The sequence below is a fragment of the Corapipo altera genome, unplaced genomic scaffold (genome assembly GCF_003945725.1).
Source record: "Corapipo altera isolate COAL_440 unplaced genomic scaffold, ASM394572v1 104, whole genome shotgun sequence".
NCBI lineage: Eukaryota > Metazoa > Chordata > Aves > Passeriformes > Pipridae > Corapipo > Corapipo altera.
In genome coordinates this window covers 4446704-4465587 of record NW_020884920.1, presented here as the reverse complement: position 1 = coordinate 4465587, position 18884 = coordinate 4446704, and the positions used below count along the sequence as shown (strand labels likewise).

At 54.2% G+C, this 18884-nt stretch overlaps 1 protein-coding gene across 1 annotated transcript in view; it reads left to right on the top strand.

Moving 5' to 3' along the window:
* LOC113953458 (ATP-sensitive inward rectifier potassium channel 12) overlaps positions 1 to 18290 on the top strand; it is a 34479-nt gene extending 16189 nt beyond the window's left edge. The window contains exon 2 of the mRNA XM_027656630.1: positions 12487 to 18290. Coding sequence (XP_027512431.1) covers positions 12645 to 13934 — 1290 coding nt within the window. The 5' untranslated portion in view covers positions 12487 to 12644 and the 3' untranslated portion in view covers positions 13935 to 18290. The remainder of the gene's footprint in view (positions 1 to 12486) is intronic.
* The last annotated feature ends 594 nt before the right edge of the window (positions 18291 to 18884 follow it).

Here is an 18884-nt window from a genome sequence, read left to right as displayed (position 1 = left end):
CTATTCTATTCTATTCTATTCTATTCTATTCTATTCTATTCTATTCTATTCTGTTCTGTTCTCCTCCAGCATGTGCTGCTTTGCTGAGCACTCCCAGCCTTGCACTCCAGACCACTCTAATTTGATGGTGAGATGGTCAGGGGAAAAAAAAAAACATTCTTGATTTCTTTTTGTGAAAAATAGGTGTTTAGGTAATGACCTCAGGGGAGGGAGGCTGCAGAGCCAGCCAGTCTCCTACCAGTGAAACAGCAGGAGGCGAAGGAGTGGGATTGTGCAAATGTCCCAGTCACAGGGAAAGCTTAATTCGGTGGTTGTAATCGCTGAGGACACGCACATCTGTAGGGAAGCAGGCTCCCTTCCTCGTGCTGCTCCCAGAAGGGCTTGTTTGTTTAATTTTATCTCGCCGGGAAAATTATAAAAGGGAAAAAAAAAAAAAACAAAAAACAAACCACCAACCACCACTCAGTGGTTTTCTCAGCTGCAGCACAAAACCACCCCAGCGGAGCCCGGAGAGCGCCGGGAGAGAAGCCCTCGCCTGAGCCCAGGTATTTCCACGGGGAAGAGGGGCAGTGAGGGGCTGTGTGACCTCCCCCACCCCCCGCTCTGCCAGGACCCCTCTGCCTGCCTGTGTGGGGCCGGGCAGGATGGAGCTGGCTGTAGGAATCATCAGAGCTGGAGAAATCTGGACATTGCACCCACCACTCTGCTCTCCCATTTCCACTCCGTGCTGATAAACCCCGCTGCCCAGGGCAGCTGTATCAGGAAAATAGGGACATATTGGTTCTTTGAGAGGCTGGAGGAGGATGGTGGTCTCTCTGGGGACCCCAGCACAGTAACCTGGCTTTTCCAAGTGCCAGCAATGCACTTTCTAACTGAGCGGAGAGGGCAAGGTTGGATTTTGGGGCAAAAAGTTGAGATCTTTGTGATGGTTGCTGCTCTGCAAGCTGCCATGTAAAACCCTGCCACGGTGACGGCTGGTGCTGCTGGACAACGTGGGAGCGCTTGTGCTCTGGTTTTCAGCTCATTTTCTTCGCTGTCATTAGTTTAAATTTCAGAGGAAGCCTGGGCTTGGCATCGGACGCTGACATCCTTTAATTTAACAAATGTGAAAACGGGACCTTTTCCAAGCGGAGTGATTAGAAACGTCCCGCTCCGTTCCGCAGCCGCCGTGTCGGGCGCTGGCCGGGCCGTCGCCCCGCGCTGTCACAGCCGCCCCCCTCTTCCCCCCCCCTCGGCGGGGCTGCGGCTGAGACCTCCCACACTCGTCACACGGGTGTGACAGCCCGTCAGCGCCGTCCCTGCCCGCCGCTCAGCGCCGTCGGGAGCTGCCGGTGGTCCCGGCTGGCAGGGAGCAACAGGGGGGATGGATGCAGGGGTGGGAGCTTGTCCGGGTGGATGGGGCCGTGCCCCCCGTGGTAGTCCCTGCAGCACCCCAGAAAATCCCGTCACCCCTCTGCCCCGAGCAAGGGCCTTCTCCGCCTCCGGGTTTGCGTACGATGGCGCGTGTCCCCCCTAAGCTGCTTAATGAGGGTTAAGAAGCTAACGGGCTTATTTCCAACAATGATTTCCACAGCTCTGCAGGTGGCCCTGGAAGCGGCGGGGCCCCGTGCCCACCCGGGAGCATCCTGTCGCTGTTCCCACCAGCCGGCCTGGGGTGCCATGAGCTTGTCAGTGCTCAGCCAGCTGCCTGAGTCAAATCGGTGGCCGTTTTCTGGGTGTTTTAACACCCTGTTAGAAAGACCCAGGCTGTGGTTTAGGTAGGGGAGTGGAGGAGGGGGTGGCATCCCTATGGATACATCACCCCCCGCCCTGGTCCCTCTCACTCTGCCTCCAGAGCATCTCTGCAGCATCCCTGGGCGGTCGCCTGGAGACGGCCACGGCGGGTTGCCACAGCGACGGAGCCTTCTCTCAGCATCCCTCCAACTCCACAGCCTTGGCCGAAGTTGGGAGAGAGAAAAATATCCCGGGGAAGGCACACCACCCTCCCCTGGGGTGGAAACCACAGGGCTGGGGGAACTGAGACACAACTGGTGGGTTTGGAGGCAGCTGTGAGGTGATGGAGAAGGGTTTGGAAGCTGCCTGTGTGTGTAACAGGGCAAAAAGTCATGGAAATGGGGCTGGTGGAGGGCAGGGGGTACCTGAAGATGCTGGGAGTGGGGTCAGCACTGTGTGGGGGGCAGGTGCTGGTGCAGGAATCTGCATGAGTCCTCCCAGCAGCAGTGATTAATAGTCACCATGGCAATGTCAGTTGTGCTCAGGTTGTCACCTGTCATGACAGCCAGCACGTGCTGGGATGGGCTGGAGGGGTGCGGGCACCTGGGGGGGATCAGTCACCCAGAACCCAGACAAAAACTTGGGATCCCCTGCACAGGGTGGGGGGACTGGCCACAGAGCCAGCAAGGTCCCTCAGGGATGGGGTCCCACAGGGTGGCACAGTGGCACGATGACCCTGGGGACCTGCTGCAGTGAGGGAGAGGAGGGTGAAGCCCTTTGGGGTGACGGTGGCAGCAGTGCCCCCTGCCAACCCCACCACGGAGAGCTCTCCCCCCACCCCAAGCCTGTAATTACAGACGATGTCCGTGGAGGGCGAGGAGAGGTTACGTAACTTCGGCATTTGGAAAATTCTTTCTGCTCCCTTATCGGCTTTATAAATATCTCGAACTGGGGCCAGGCCAGGTTGGGGGGGAGGCGATGACAGGGGCTGCAGCCTGTCCCCACGCTTGGGCCCATCCAGCCACCATGCCTCAGTTTCCCCTCTCTGTGGACAAAAGCATCCCTGCTTCATCCCACTGCTCTGCTCAGGGGACAGCTCCTTGCTGTCGGTAGCTGCACCGGTGTTTTTCCCCTCCAACAAAAAAAGAGGGTAATTTTTCTTCCTGCCCTGCAAAAGGCTTGAAGGAGGTTTTGGGGCATGACCATCGTCTTGCCTTCTCCTAACCTGGTCACATCCCCAAGGTTTGAATTTGTTGCGTCCTTCTGGCTGGTCTTTCGTGTCCTAAAAATCCCTGGGTGGAGGCCATGCAGTTCCTTAGCTGCTGTATTTTCCCAGCAGGATGAGTGCTCATCCTGCTCCCCTGCTCTGCACAGCACCACCCCAGCCCTCCCGAAGCCCTGCCATCGGCACAGCTGAGCCAGGGGGCCATGGGATGCTGGTGCATTGCTGGTGACCACTTCAGGAGGTCCAGAGTTTGAGGTGGGGGCTGGAGCAGGTCCCCCTGCTCACATGCACTTGCATTTACGCCACTTGCAGAGTTCTGTCCCCGGAGGGATGTTGGAGGGCGGCCGGGGCCGTGTCGATAGGAGCGCGCACGGCACACACAGCCAAGGGCGGCGGGGCCGGCGTTGTGTAACTCTCCGTGCAGTTCTTCACGGGGGGATGTGTCACTGTGTCCCATCCTCCTCAATGCCACCAGACCTGGCCCCTGCCCCAGCCATGGGATCCCTTTGCTCCGTGCCCACCCGTTGCCGCCACAGCCACCCAGCTGTGCCAGGATGCTGCATGACATGTGGTTTTACCTCTCCAAGGGATGTTGGTGGACAGGACTGGGACCCCAGGGGTTCTGCAGGCTGTCTTGGTTGGCAGCAGCATGTTACCATCTTTACCCTCCAAAACCTTCCCTTGACAGCATTTTGGTTTGTCTTGCTGGTGCCCTTCTCCTCATCATCCCATTTGTGCGTGCGCAGCAGTGCCCAGGCTCACCAACGTCAGGCTTTGCAATTGCCTTGTTCGTTGTAGGGTTGCCCAAGGACACATGTGGGGGTTGTTATTTTAGGGTTGGTCAAAAAAAAAATAGGGATCCCTCCATTGCTGTTGTGATCCTGAAGTGTGTGCCTGAGTGAGCCATCCGTCAGTGATCTGCGCTGTGCAAAGGAGCGGGGAGGGAGGAACACAAGCAGATGTGCACCAAACCTTGATGGTTTAAAAATGACCTTATAAAATGCCTTAAATGCCCAGGTCTTTGCCTGCAGGGTCTGTGGCTGCTGGGCCCCTTAAGGAAGTGATGCACGACAGCACCCAAGGCTGGGGTGCAGAAATAATGAGTTATTTTAGGGATCCCAATGTCTGTCCGGTGGGTACCTTCACGGCCACCTCCACTTGAAAAGGGTTTCCCAAGCGAGGGGAGTGGCCTGGGAGGGACAGTGGGTGCCCTGGGTGGTATCAGGGGGGTGTCCCTCAGGACCTCACCCCCGGGTTGTGGGGTACCAGCCTCGGCGGATGCCGACATCGGGCAGAGATTTGGGGTCGGGCTGAGAGGGCACCCAGAGCTGGTACCCGTGGGCAGGGAATGATGAGGATTAATCGAGTCTCTGATCTCTGACGGCGAGAGGGGATGGGGAGCATGGAGCCCCCCCGGCGTTACGCAACGCCTGTGCTAAATCTTCAGTGCAGCAGATGAAGATGGTCCCCAAAATACCCTGCCCTGCCTTTACTGCCCTTGTAGCTACGTGGGTTTGGGGTAATGCCTGAAGTCTGGGGGTGTTCATCTCTCCAGTGATGTCAGGGAAAGGTGGAAAGGGCAGAAACATGGGACCAGAAACCTGGTACCCCCTGGAAAGGAGATTTCCAACAGTCTCAGTTTGAGCAACGGGAACATTAAAGGGAGCCCTTGCAGGAATTAAGGCACTAAAACTCATGAACTGGTTTGGGCCGAGCCATGAGCTGAAGGAAAACTACTAGCAGCAGAGCAGTGAAAAGGTCTTTTTCATCTTGAAGATGCCAGGCAACTCCATGTGTGTGCCAGGGGTGTTTGTCACCCCCAACAGAAAAGGAGGGGGACTTTTGTTCCTCTCCTGAGAAATGTTTAAAATGGGGTTTTTGTCATGGCCATCGTTAAATGACAAGAACAAGCTGATCTTGCCTTGGAACACGGACTACCTGGTCCCACCATCTGATCCCACTTGTCTGAATGTGTCCCATGCTTCTGGCTGGTCCTTCACATCCCAAATATCTCTGAAAACCCCCTCAAGCTTCTTCTATTCCAACCCCCTGAGACCACTAAGGCATCTTGGGCTTCCTACCACTCTCGCACCGCGATTTCCCTCCCTGCCCCTTGGAAATACCACCGAAGGAGCACGTCCGCCTCACTGGCAGTGGCTCCCCATGGCCAGAGCTGAGGTGCCAGCTCCTGTACATGTAGGGAAGAAGTGAGGTTGTAATCTGAGCTCGGGGAAATTAGCCAGGACAGCGGCAAAGTCCCCGTCGCTCGCTCGGCCGCCGGCATCGGGCTCAGCATCCGCGGCTCTCGCTGCCGTCGCGGGGTAAGTAGAGCCAGGAGGGCAGCACTTCTCGAGTGTGGTGTGTCCTTCCTCCCCATCTCTTCCCTTGTTGCTGGGGTTAACAGTGAAGTTTAGAGCTCTGCTGACACCTTAACTCATGGTGATGTTGGAATTAAAATGCTTCAGGGTGGAAATGACAACTTTACCCTGGCACGGACATGGAGCCAGGAAAATCACCTGATAGCGAAGTACGGTCTGTGTTTCTCACCAGGAGTTGAACAGTTGGTAATGCTTGGATTGAGCAGGAATAATAGTGGGTTTAAAGCCCAAAAAAGAGTGGAGGGTACTGATGAGCGGTTGATGGCTCAGCCTTGCTTATATCCCATCTCCCCTTGCATGAAGGGATCCTGGTTCTCCTGGTCATTCTGCTCCTTTCCATGCCAATTCCCAGCTGGAATTCCACCACGGGGAGAGCAGTGCTGAGTGCCTCAGCGTTGCTTTCCCCACAGCTCACAGCTCCTGCTGGCAGCTCCATCACTCCCAACCTGCCGTTGCACCTTCAAGATAAACATTTCCTGGGCATGGGCTCTGCCCACACACGGGATTTCCCTCGAGCAGGAGACATGGCTCCTGGAGTAGGGGGGTTTGTGTTGGGTGAGAGCAAGGAAAAAAATGCCTTGGGGGTTTTGGGAAAGAGACCTGGATAGGATCTGGGCAACCAGGAGGTGCGGGATGAGTCCTGCTGTGGGCTGAACGGCTTCAGATCCATCATCTTTTGCCTCTGACCCTAAGGTGTGAGAGAGCTCTTGAAATGCCTGTGATATCCCAGGTGTGCTTCCAAGCACTTCTCTGGTGCTACCTTCAGGATAGGAGCCCCTCAGCCCTGTGTCCCTCAGCTCATCTCCATCTGGTTGGTGATAAAATCCACTTGGAGACATTTGCCCTTTCTGTCCCACTGTTCCCTTTCTTCCCACGGTAGTTTTTAGCAGCTGGGTGCTCCTGCCTTGCTCAGGGCCAGAGCTGGGGCAGGGTTGTTGCTTATCCCCTGAGCTTCTTGGCATGTTCCCATCATGGCTAGATGGGAACCTGCCATTCCCAATGGAAATCCATGTCCCTGCAGAGGCCCCAGTAATGGTAGACAGGAGCATGACTGGTTGATTCCAGCTCTGCCATCATCTGCCTCAGCCCCATTGCTGGGGAGGGTTTGAGGATGGGAATGGAGCCCAGCATGTATCCAGATTTGGAAGCATGCAGGAGGGACCAGGGTCATGTGGAGATGGCCAAGATCACCCATCCACCCAAGAAATCCTCTGGCCTACACGGTCCAGGGATGGAGATTTTTGGGAGGGAGGCACCCACCACAGCCTGGGCAGGGAACAGGACATTCCTGGGGACTTGCACAACCCACCAGGACCCCAGGCACAGCTGAGCTGGGTGATATTTCAGTTCAAAGCCCCAGACACCTCCCAGCCATAAATCCCACCCGATGGACTCCTCTTCACCCTCCAAAGATGCTGCTGATGCAGCACCAACCATCTCCTTCACTGGAGTCCCGACCACAGCAGCTCTGGGTGGCTCCCAGGACACTGGTCACCCTGGCAGGACATGGGGAGCAGGGACAGGGCATTGCCACTGCAGAACCTTAATTCCTGGGGCCACGGGGCTTCCGGAACAGATCTCTGACACCCTGCAGGACAACTCCTGCTGGGTGCAGGGTCCAGAGCATCAGCAGGCAGGGAAGCCTCCCCTCCCCCTCACTAAATCCCTTCCCCGGCGCAGGACAGTAGGTTACGGGACTTGACCAGAGGTTGGATTTAAGGAGATTACAATTTCTCCCCCAGGATAATCTAGAAATTCAATTAAAACTCTCTGTCTCTTGCCTGGGCTGCAGCAGGGCCACGGGGCACCCTGTGGCCTGCAGCCATGGCCGGGGAGCGCTGGGGAGACCCCCCAGGGCACACACCAGGTAAGGGCTGACCCCTTCCTCCGGGATCCGGCCGGAGAACCCCCTGCCTGGGGAGTAGCTGGTGCTCTGCCCCTTCCCAGGGTGATTTCCTGGGGTATTAACACCCGTCCCCCGAGCCAGGGCAGCTGAGGGGGCTGTGGGGAGGGGTGTGTGGGTACCCCAGAGGTTTGGGTGGGTGTCACAGGAACAGGGCAATCTGGCTGCATCCCCTGGGCTTTTGAGACATCCTTTTGCAGCCCCTGGTGCAGGTCCCTGCCAAGGCCTGCACCTCCCCTTGCCCTCATCCTTAACCCCAGCCATGTCCCGCTGTCCAGCCGTATGGATTCGAGCAGATGGAAAAACAGGCAGTGTTTCCCAGGCGGGTAAGATGGGATTTCAGGACCTGAGGGTTTGCAGAGCTGGCTGCGGGTTGGGATGGCTGTGGGAGCTGCAGCATTCCCTGACACTGCAGTTGGGCAGGGGGGGGCATCACCTGGGAGTGGTGGGGGCAGCGGGGCTGGATGTTTAGCCCTGGGGTCCTGTCACTGTAGGGTGTGGGTGCTGGAGCAGGGCTGGGTGCTGGAGCTGGAATAGACATGGAGGCAGCCAGACTGGAACGCTCAGTCCCCTCATTGTGTCATGGAGTTGGGGACCCACAGTGTGCTCAGTGCAGCCTCCAAAAGGATCTTTCCCAGGAGCTCCCTGATCACATTTATCAGGAGTTTGAGGGTGCTTAAGCACAAGCTTGTCACTGTGCAGAGGCCACCTGGCCCCAGCAGTGATGAAAGCTGCACGTGGCCCTTTTCCGTCCTCCCATGCTCGTGGCATCCACACGTGGTTCAGGGGGACAGGGATGAGCCAGCATCTCTCCAGGCACCCCGTCACCTCCGGTCTTCCCACTGAGGGCCTTCTTTTCCCAGGTGCCTCAGTTTTCCTTCTACATTTGCCATCAAGGCTGGCAGACAGCAATTTCTGAGTTGCTCACTGGCATTAGGGGGTTGTGTTTGGGGGTCCAGCAGAAGGGTGTGTGCCCATGGCTGTTTTCTACCTGTGTCCCTGCCAAAACAGAGCAGGTTTTTGTCATTAGGGATGCACTGTGGTAGCAGCCTCTTGCCTGTCCTCCCTGGCAGTGGAGGGGAAACAGGGAGCCATCTATTCTCCAGATACATTGTGAGATGTACTGGCCCTGCCTTGTGCTGACCCTTAATTTATTGGAAGCGCTCAAAGACAGGGCGTCAGAGGAGGGAGTTATTCAGGCACTGGTGCTGCCCCAGCACAGCTCGGGGAGCCCCCAGCTCTGCTGCTCTCCCCTCGCCTTGTGGGTGCTCAGTGCCGGGTCGCTTTGTTGGAACGGGATGAGCAGGAGAGACTTGGGCACTCTTGACTGAGCAGTCCCAGGTTGGGAGCAGAGCTCTCTCCTCGCCGCTGACATTGCTGTCCTGCTGCTGGGCCATGAAGGGCATCACTGCGGGAGATAGCAGCGCTGTCTCCCGGCGCAGGGCAGTGTTATCTCCCGGCACAGGGCAGGCAGCAGCTCCGAGTGTGACCTCCTCACACCGACCCCTCCCACACGATCACCTCTCCCACCCCCGCGGCCAGAGGACCTGCGTCCCCAAACTCAGCTCCTCCAAGTCCCCACCGGGCCGATTCCACCTGAACACAGCCTGGTTGCCTGCACAATTCCATGAGAAAATCAGTGCTGGGAGGATGCAAGAGTGGGGGGTAGCCCTGATGGCTCCAAAAAGCGTCCCCTCCAGAGGTACAGGGAAAGGTGTGATGATAAATCGCATTGACACATTCAGCCAGATCTAAGTAATGACTTCCCTGGCACCCGACACATTTTCCCAGCGTGTTGGCTGTTCCTAATATTGTTGTAACATTTAACATCCCCTTTTTAAAAAAAAAAAAAATAAAATAAATAAAATTAAACTGTGCAGTTGGCAGATTGCTGGAGACACTTGGATTCTCTGCGGGAAACTGCTCCGCGGTGGGAGTTGGGTTGCTGCAGTTTCGTGGCAGGAGTTGTTGCCTCTCGTGTCAGCTCATTAGCTGGGGCAGTCTGTGGTGTCACTGCCTTTGGAGCCACGGGGAGCCAGGGGCCGTTCATTCCCGAAACTAATGTTATGAGCCTGTTTTGTTTCCGACGTGTTAACACTATTAGCGCTGCACAGGACACGTGGCACGAGCAGCAGGGGATGGTCCTGGTCCTGCCCGACACCCAGCATGGGCTTGTCCACACTGAAGCTGGGCTGGGAATGGGATTAATGGGCAGTGATTATGAGGGGAAGTTTTGGGGTTGTTCCTGTGAGGTAAAACTGTGATGGCCAGGGGTGTGAAACTCCTGGGAAAGAGGCTGGGAGGGGGATGTAACCCCCTGTAACACCTCCACCAGCCCCCTGGGGCAGTGCTGGTTGTGGGGAGATGCCAGGGTGATGCTGGAGGATGCACTCCTGACCCAAGGAGATGTAAGGTGACCGTGGGGACATGGTTGCCAGCCGGTCCCTCATCAGAGCCTGTCCAGCCATGAGTTTCCAAGTGTTTGCATGAGCTCTCTCCCAGCCCGAGCCTCCCGCAGTGGCAGCGTGGGGCTCCAGCCTTCAAATTTAAACCAAACCAGAAATTCGGCTTCCAGCGAACTTGAGAAAGTGTATTTCCAAACAAAACTGTGCTAAATAAAGCACGAGCCGCAGGCGGCCTCCTGCTCCGGCAGATCCACTTTGCTGCCTTTATTTAGCTGCAGTCTCCCCATGGTGCCCCTGCTGGCCTGGGATGGGGGGGTGATTGGTCCTCCCCGTAGCTCCGGTGCTTCGGGAAGGACTCAGTCCCGTGGCCTTGGGGAACAATGGGGGCATGGGCTTTGTCACAAGAGCTGCCCTGTACCCAAAACAATGTCAGACCCTTGGGTCCGTCCTGGCATTGTCCTGCAGCAGAGGGGTCCCTGAAACCCTCTGTGACATGGGAGGAAGGGGAGGAAAGGGAAGGAGGGAAGGAAGGAAGGAAGGAAGGAGTGGAGAAGAAAGAAAGGAAGAAAAAAGAAGGAAGAAAGGAAGGGACAGAGAAAGCAAAAATGGAGGGAAGGAAGAAGGGATGGGGAAAAGGGTGCAGGAAGGGTGGAGCAGTGGTGGTGACTGGGGAGCATGAAGGTCCCTGGGAACCTCACCCCAGGTTAAGCCAGGGCTGCTGCCTCTTCAGTCACCCAGGCATATCTCCCCTTCCAGCACAGTTAATCCAGACCCCAGCTAATCCTCTCACAGGTCACTGGGAGCTCACTGCATTTTGTTGACTTCTCAAATGCATCTAGAATTAATTAAAAAAAACCCAACTCTAAATTCATCCTGTGACAAAAGCACTCAGCACATTCCGTGGGGTGAGCTGGAGGGGTGATGGAGGAGCAGCCTTTTCTGGTCCCACGTGCTCAGTTCTCGTTAAAAAAAAAGAGGAGAGAAATTATTGGATGTAGCCAGGATGATCGGGAGGAAGACTCGGGATGAGAGACCAGGTTGAAGTCGGGCAGCGTGAACCTGCAGCTGGCCTGACAGGTCAGCTCTGTAAGGCCTCTTTGGTCCCATATGACTTCTAGTGACTATAGGGTTGTAAATATTGCCCATTAACATTAGCTGTTTGTGTCTATTTTATTATTTCCCATGTCTCTAAGGAGGGAAAGGCTCTCATGCTGATGGCCCCAGCCATGTGCAAGCAATCCTTTGGTCTGCTGAGGCGCCAGCAAACAACTGTGGCATTTGAAAAATCAACTTTGTGGATAAAAAATGGTTGTGCCCAGATCGGAGCAGGCAGAAATGTGTTGCTTGGTGTAAGGTGGTGGCACACATGGATTTGTGGTCAGCACCTGGGAGGTTTGGGCAGTGCTCCTGCTTGCAGTGTTGAGCTTCTGGAGGGATTTCTGTTTCCCAAGCTGAATTTGGGGAGCACTTCAGCAAAAGGCAGTCCAGGGTATCACTGTGAGCCGGGCTGATGCAGCCCCAGGCAGGCTGTGCCTGGCAGTGCTCCCTGGTGCTGGTCACTGTGTAATGGAAAGGGTGTGCTTGTCCCAGTGTGTCCCCAGGCGCTGGAGCTGATTGCAGGAATCGACTGCATCGAGCGGGCAGCGGATCCGGCACAGCACGTACAGCCCGGCGGGTTCACCTCTGCCCCCAGGCAGGAGCTGCTGCCTCTGTGCTGCGAGGACGGGGTGTTGTGGGGGGCTCTGCACCTGATCCCTCACCACATTGTTGCCCTGTGAAGGGCTCAGTGCCAGCAAGGTGGTTCCATCCCCAGTGACACATCCCATGGCGCTGAATAAGAGGTGACCTGTGGCAGGAGATGGTTTGAGGAGTGTTCCTGCAGTGCCATCTCTTTGGGGTGCTTGGGATGTGCCACAGGGCTTCTCCACAATCCTGTTCACTCTCTGATGCAGTCCTATGAGGGGCTGGGGGTGTCCAGCAGCCTGGCAGGGTTCCACTGGGTTCCCCCACCACAGCCTCACCTGCACTGAGGAGCCCACCGACCTTGGGCCACCTCCCCTGTGTCCATGTCACCTCTCCCCCAGGCAAAGTTGAGTGTAGGTCCTTGACCCTGCAGCTGAGCCCTCCAGAAGGGACCAAAACAGTTCCCCCTTCCCAAGTGGCAGCTGTTCCTTCATAAGGCCTGGCCAGCAAAACCCATCCGTGACCGTAGATGGCTCCATGTCCCAGTGGATACGTTGGGAAAGTTGTTCCTCAGGACATCTGCCCTGAGCGAGTGCCTTCCCGGGGCCTTCTCCAACCAGCTGCACATTGGCTGTGTGCTCTCCCATCCTTGGGCAGAAGGACAGAGGTTAAATCCACATCTCTCTGTGCTTTCCCTTGACCCCAGAAGAGCCGGTGCTGGGAGGTCGGGCGCTGGGCTGGGCATTGATCCATCTGGCAGGGGCAATGTGAACCGAAGGAGCTGCTTCCGGATGTACCTTTATTGATATCGGTGTCCTGAGGAGAACAGCTCTGCCTCTCTGCTTGCCTCTCCAGCTGCAGAGTTCATGAGAAAATGGAGCTGGAGAAATTCCAGTGCTACCCAAGGTTTTTCATCCACTGGAGTTGTTGAGGGTTCCACAAATGCTGCATCACCCCAGCAAGGTTTCCTCACTCAGTTTGTGCTACAAAAGAACAAAATCTAAGACATTCTTCCTTCCTCCTCTGTGTTTTTTGGGAGCAGCCTGTCCATAGAAGGAAGAGTTAGGGCAGTGGAGGGGTTGTCACTCAACATGCACCCCATCAGGCCCATGGCCAAACAGCCCCTTGGGTCCCATTGCCATGAGAGGTAACGGCCGTGTCTTTGTTTTCTCATTGCAGAGCCTCTCACGGGATCAGTGTGGTGACGTGGCAGCCAAGACGAGGAATTTTGGGACTTCCCTTCCACCGCAACAGAATCTGGGGGGTGGGCAGGGGTGGGTCAGGGGGACACTGGGAATCGCAGGACCCTTCATCTTCACTGTGGGCTTGGCTCAGGGATGACCACAGGCAGAGTCAACCCTTACAGCATCGTGTCCTCCGAGGAAGACGGGCTGAGGTTGACCACCATGCCAGGTATCAACGGCTTTGGCAACGGGAAAATCCACACGAGGAGGAAATGCAGAAACAGGTTTGTAAAGAAGAACGGTCAGTGCAATGTGGAGTTCACCAACATGGATGACAAGCCACAGAGGTACATTGCAGACATGTTCACCACGTGTGTTGACATCCGCTGGAGGTATATGCTCTTGCTCTTTTCCTTGGCGTTTCTGGTGTCCTGGTTATTGTTTGGGCTGATTTTCTGGTTAATTGCACTCATTCATGGAGACCTAGAAAACCCGGGTGGAGATGATACCTTCAAGCCTTGCGTTCTGCAGGTCAATGGCTTTGTGGCTGCTTTTCTGTTCTCCATTGAGACCCAAACGACTATTGGTTACGGCTTCCGCTGCGTGACGGAGGAGTGTCCGCTCGCGGTCTTCATGGTGGTGGTTCAGTCCATCGTGGGGTGTATAATTGACTCTTTCATGATTGGTGCAATAATGGCAAAAATGGCCAGGCCCAAAAAAAGAGCCCAGACATTACTTTTCAGCCATAATGCAGTAGTGGCAATGAGAGATGGAAAACTCTGCCTGATGTGGAGAGTTGGGAACCTCCGTAAAAGCCACATAGTAGAAGCCCACGTACGAGCTCAGCTAATTAAGCCCAGGATCACAGAGGAAGGGGAATACATACCCCTCGACCAAATAGACATCGACGTGGGGTTTGATAAAGGCTTGGACCGTATTTTCTTGGTGTCCCCCATCACCATTCTCCACGAGATCAACGAAGACAGCCCCTTGTTTGGGATCAGCCGCCAGGACTTGGAGACAGATGACTTTGAGATCGTCGTCATCCTGGAAGGCATGGTAGAGGCCACAGCCATGACGACGCAAGCTCGGAGCTCCTACCTGGCCAGTGAGATCCTCTGGGGCCACCGCTTTGAGCCCGTCTTGTTTGAGGAGAAAAACCAGTACAAAGTAGACTATTCCCACTTCCACAAAACCTACGAGGTCCCGTCCACACCTCGTTGCAGCGCCAAGGACTTGGTGGAGAACAAATTCCTGCTGCCCAGCACCAACTCCTTCTGCTACGAGAACGAGCTGGCCTTCATGAGCCGCGACGAGGAAGAGGAAGACGATGACAGCCGGGGTTTGGAGGACATCAGCCCGGACAACAGGCACGAGTTCGACAGGCTTCAAGCCACAATAGCGTTGGATCAACGGTCGTACAGGAGGGAGTCGGAAATATGACTCTTGGTCCTTCCGCTGACTTTTCCAAGGGTATTTTTTTTCCTTCCTCTAATCTCTTCCCCTAAAACCCGCTCAAAATTATGCAGAACAATGCAAGTGCCATAGGAATGCTTGAGAAATTAGTCTCGTTCATAGTTTTCAGTTTCATCGCAATAACCACTGAGCGGTCTGCAGGAGGGGACGGTGGCAGCCCACGGCGCGTGTCCCACGCCCGGCGCCCGCGGCGGGGCCGGCGGCTGCGGGGGGAATGGACAGACAGACGGATGGATGGACAGATGAAGAGAGGAGGGTCCGTGGGGCGCAGGCAGGCGCTGGCCCCACACGGCCCCGCGGGGTTTTGCTCCCCCCCGCGGGGGAAAACGCCAGCCTTGTCTTGGAGCCGAGCACTGCGAGATCCAAAAAAGAGGAAATATCAGGAAACGAATCTTACTCTCTCTCTCTCTTTCTAGTTTGGGGGTTTTTTTTCCTTTTATTTTTTAACTGAGCAGCAACAACAAAAAAAATTGCTCCTTCGGCAGGTGGTCTGGTTCAGTTGCACAAGAACAACACTTGAAATAACATGCAACGTTAACGTACTTCTTTTTAATTTGGGGAAAAAACGGGGGAGGGAGGTGAGAGGGTTTTTAATTTTTTCACCGTACCGTTTGGGAGACTGTTTACCAAAATAATAATAATAATTATTATTATAATTATAACAATAATAATAATAATAATATTAAATCTGAAAGAAGTCATTCAGTATTTTTTAAAAATGAACAAGGGAATGAAGAAGCCACTGGGGTCCTTTGAGGGGGGGTGACTTGTTGGGCAGATGCAAGAGCTAGAAGTCAAGACGGCACTCAGTTTTGGGGTGTTTGTTTTCCACTGGCATGGTTTCATAGGCAGAAAACAGATGTAAGTGACTGCAGGTCTGTGGCAGTGAAAGCAAGTAGAGGAATTACTGGCAAAGGAGGTAATAAGGATAAGAAGGACTGTGATAGAAAAAAGCATTGTAAACACAGTAATTAGCCAATATCTGGAAATACTGATTTTCAGGGTGGAAATGGGGTCTGGAACATCAGTTGCTGAGTGTTGGGTCTCCCCCAAAATCTCTGATGGGGAATTCATAAATTCCATCACGACTGGGACAAAATAATGAGAAGCACAAAAAGGAGAGTGGAAAGCTGTCAAAATTGGGTATTTTCCCACCTTTCCAACCAATTTGGTATTTTTCTTCCTTGAAGAATATTTTTAAACATGGAAACCAATGTGAAAATTATGCTGTAGGGTTGCACTTCTTCTAACACAGGAGCCACCTCTGTGCCGGGGCTGGGATTTATGAATTCCCTATTCACCAGAGGGTCCTGCTTCAGAGGCAGATGTTTTTCCCAAAACAAGAGGTGCCAGTCGAGGAAATCACCCAGTCTTGAGCTTCAACCCACCCCTGTGTCCCAGCCTCAAGGTGGATTGTGCCTTAGAGATGCGAACTCATCCCACACCCCAGCCCTCCTCCACAGCACCCCCTTTTGCACCCCCCCCCACTGGGGCACATTTCCTTTGCTCTGCAGCACCCACATCCCCTCATCCACCGTGTTTTAGGCTGGCCTTGGTGACAAGCTGGCTTAGCTTTTGCTCCAGCATAGGGCAAACCAGCCCATGCATGGGAAGCCTTCGCTCCTGCCCTGCTCCCCACCGTTGCACAGAAGGAAGGAGTCAGGAAGATGCAGGTTGCGGGTCCCTTCATCCATCCGTGCTGCTCATTGGTGCTCTGGGAGCCAAAATCAGGCTCCCTGCTCCCTGTGGCCATGGGAAAAGCTTTGTAGCCGTGGGCATCCCACATCCGACCCTGGGGATGGAGCCCTGGCAGCACCCATGCTTGGGGAGAAGGGCTCGAGAGCGGGGTCCCCTGCCGTGTTTGGGCTGTGACGGGCTCCCGGTGCTTTCCTCCCCCCAGCCCACGTCAGTGAAGCCATGTCCTGGAGCCATAACTTGCTGTGGTGTGTCCAAACACAGGTGGCAGAGGCAGGATTTGTCCTGTGTCCCCATCTCCATCTCCTTCTTGCCAAGGGCTCTAGGGATGGGATACCCCAGCGTGTCCCCCTGCCCCGTGCCACCGAGCACCCTGTTGGGGCTTCATCCCTGTGGAGATTCTTCCCACCAGTGGTCATCACCATCACCCCACGCTGCCAACCAAGGGGCTGCATCATTTTTGGCTGCTCCTAAAAACCGGCCACTGGGAGAAAACATCTCCAGGAGCAGTGCCGGGAGGCAGCTTTTTTGGCACTGAGTACCCTAGATGGGTTGTCCCCGAAAGTGGGGGCACGTAGGGATGTGCCACTGAGTTCCAGCCACGGCATTTATGTTTCTGAGGCAGTGAAGGTGGATGCCATCCCATCACCAGTCCCTTTGCTCCCAGGGGGGAGGGGTTTGCCCCCCACTTTTTGCACCATAGCATCTGGGGGGTTGGGAAGGATGCAGGGGCGGGGATGCAGAGAGATTTTGTGTGAGCACTACTTATTTATTTTTTTAAAAAAATGCTTTTAAGTGGTTTTAGGTTCTTTTGAATAAATAATAGTTATTACAAAAAAAACAAAAAATGGTGCACATCTTGCTGCTGTAGAGTTCTCAGAGGGTTAATTTCTTTATATATATATATATATATATCACAGTAAATATTTGTATAAAAACAAAAGAGAAATAGAGATGTCTTTAAGTAAATTATTGCTTTTAAAGAAACTTCTATGATTGTACAGTGTTACCTGGGAGAATAGAATAATATATACAGATGTATTTTTAAACTGCTGTGTAGGAGGATGTGAACTAGGATGGGGAGTGCCCGAGGCTAAAAGGATGAGGGGGTTTTGGACCCTCCCCAGACCCTGTTCACTCACTCCCTGCCCCAAACCCTGCTAGTGAGGGTCTAGCTCTGGTGAGTCGTCCTAAATATACTGTATAGTCCTTGTCCTGGCCATGGACCACACCAGTACATAGTGTATTAATATTATTTTTGCCTACCTATGAGTGCTCTGAGCTACTGGTCTTTTTTCCTACCATCAGGGAGCATCAGGAAGGCTGCCCAGTCATAGTTTCAATCGCATAAATTGTCAAAGAAAGTGGTAAAAAAGAAAAACAAGGTGAAGGAAGCACTTCCCTTCACTGGAGGGGTTGGGAAGGCACAGGGCTGCTCTCGGTGTGGGGTTTTGGTGTTTGTCACAGCACGGATGAGCAGCATCCCTGTGGGAAGGGGTTTGGAGCCGAGCGAGGGGAAATGTCCCCCCCAAAACAGCCGCCGGCCATTTCCTTCAGCGAACCGGCTCCATCCTTGGAGTTAACTCCAGCATTACACTTGATCCTTGGAGGATGGCAGCAGTCCGAGAAAGGAGAGAGCCACTAATCCTCTTGGCCAGCCTCCCGTAGGGTTTGCCCTCGGCCGGGGCTTGGGGCAGCTCTGGCAGCAGCAGCCACCCTGGTTGGGGACCAGGGGCTGGACCCGCTGCTGCTCCCACTCGGTTTCACCCCACAGAGATGCACCAGTGAAAGCAGGAAGCTGCAGCCCTGCACTCCAAATCCACCTCTGGAAAGAGCATCCTGTGTCCTGCCAGGTGCAGGGTCCCCACTGGGCCGGGCAGGGGGTGCCTGGGGCTGGGGGCTGTTGGGACGAGCCTTAGCTTCTCACAACCCAGTTTAGTGCACTTAGTCTTTTCGGGCTGGGACAATCACTTAGCGCTCAACCTTTCGCGATTCGGTGCCTGCTTGACCTTCAAACCTTTTGTAGGAGATGATTTCAGAGCCACCTTTTCTATCTTTAATAAGGCAGAACAAATACGTTTATTTTTAAACCCTCCTGCTCTTTCCTTTCCTCTTGTGCTGACAACCAAAAGAATCCCCTCTGTGTGTTTCCCCCTGTCATTTCTTGCACACTGAAACGAGTTTGTGACAGCTGGGTGTGGCACTCCGGTCCCATCCTGCTCTTCACATCCCCCCCCCCAGTTCAGGAATGCTGCCACGGAGGGTTGGCACAGGGCAGGATCTGGATGCGTTATGAGCAGGGGTGGGATGTGGGATGGTGCCCAACCCGATGCCCCCCATCACCTTGTCCACCAGTTGTGCACAGCTGTCCTGCTGCCCACTCCCAGGGTGCCCATCTTTCCTCCATCCTCCCCCAAACACACCCCAGTGCTCCCCCAGGCTTGGTCCCACGTGGTTTGGGGGCTGGGACCCAGAATTAGTTCACACAGGCAGGTTGGCAACTGGGAGCACTGGTTTCCCAGGGGTAAAACACTGAGTCTGTTCACTGGGGCGATGGTGGTAGAGAAGCCGAGGGATGCAATGAAGTATCTGTACCTTTTCCACCTTTGGTGTTTCTCTGTCTCATTGCACATATATTTGAGATATATGTGACAATGTATATATATATTTGTAAAATGTATTTCAGATGACAAAACTGGCTAATTTTATGTTATTTTAAATATATTATATATATTATATATAAGAGTCTCCAAAAGATATAAATAGACTAGAGAAAATAATATAAATATGTAATAAATGTATTTTGATCTATTTAAAATATCTCGCGTCGTGATGTATATTTTAAAGATCCTAGGGAAGTGTCTGCCTGTAGCCAACTTCCAACGTGGTTCTAAGTCTGTCAGTTGTCACACATACAGGATGTATGTGGAGCAAACTTTGAGCAAGACTGGGGCCAGCAGGACAAACAGAGATTTTTTTTTTTTTTTTTAAGAACATTTTAGCAAATATCCATTCTGCTGCCTCTAGGTCGGAGCAGAAACCACGCACCTGAATTTTCCTTGTCCTGCAGGAAGGATGATTTTCCTCCCTGCATGGGAAGGGGCTGCTGGGATGCTTGGCAGGATGGGGGGCTCTGCAGAGTGCCCCCTTCTCACATGACCTCATCCGTGAGTACCACTTGCTCCACTGCACTTCCTGATGGGATTTATCCAGGGGACAAGA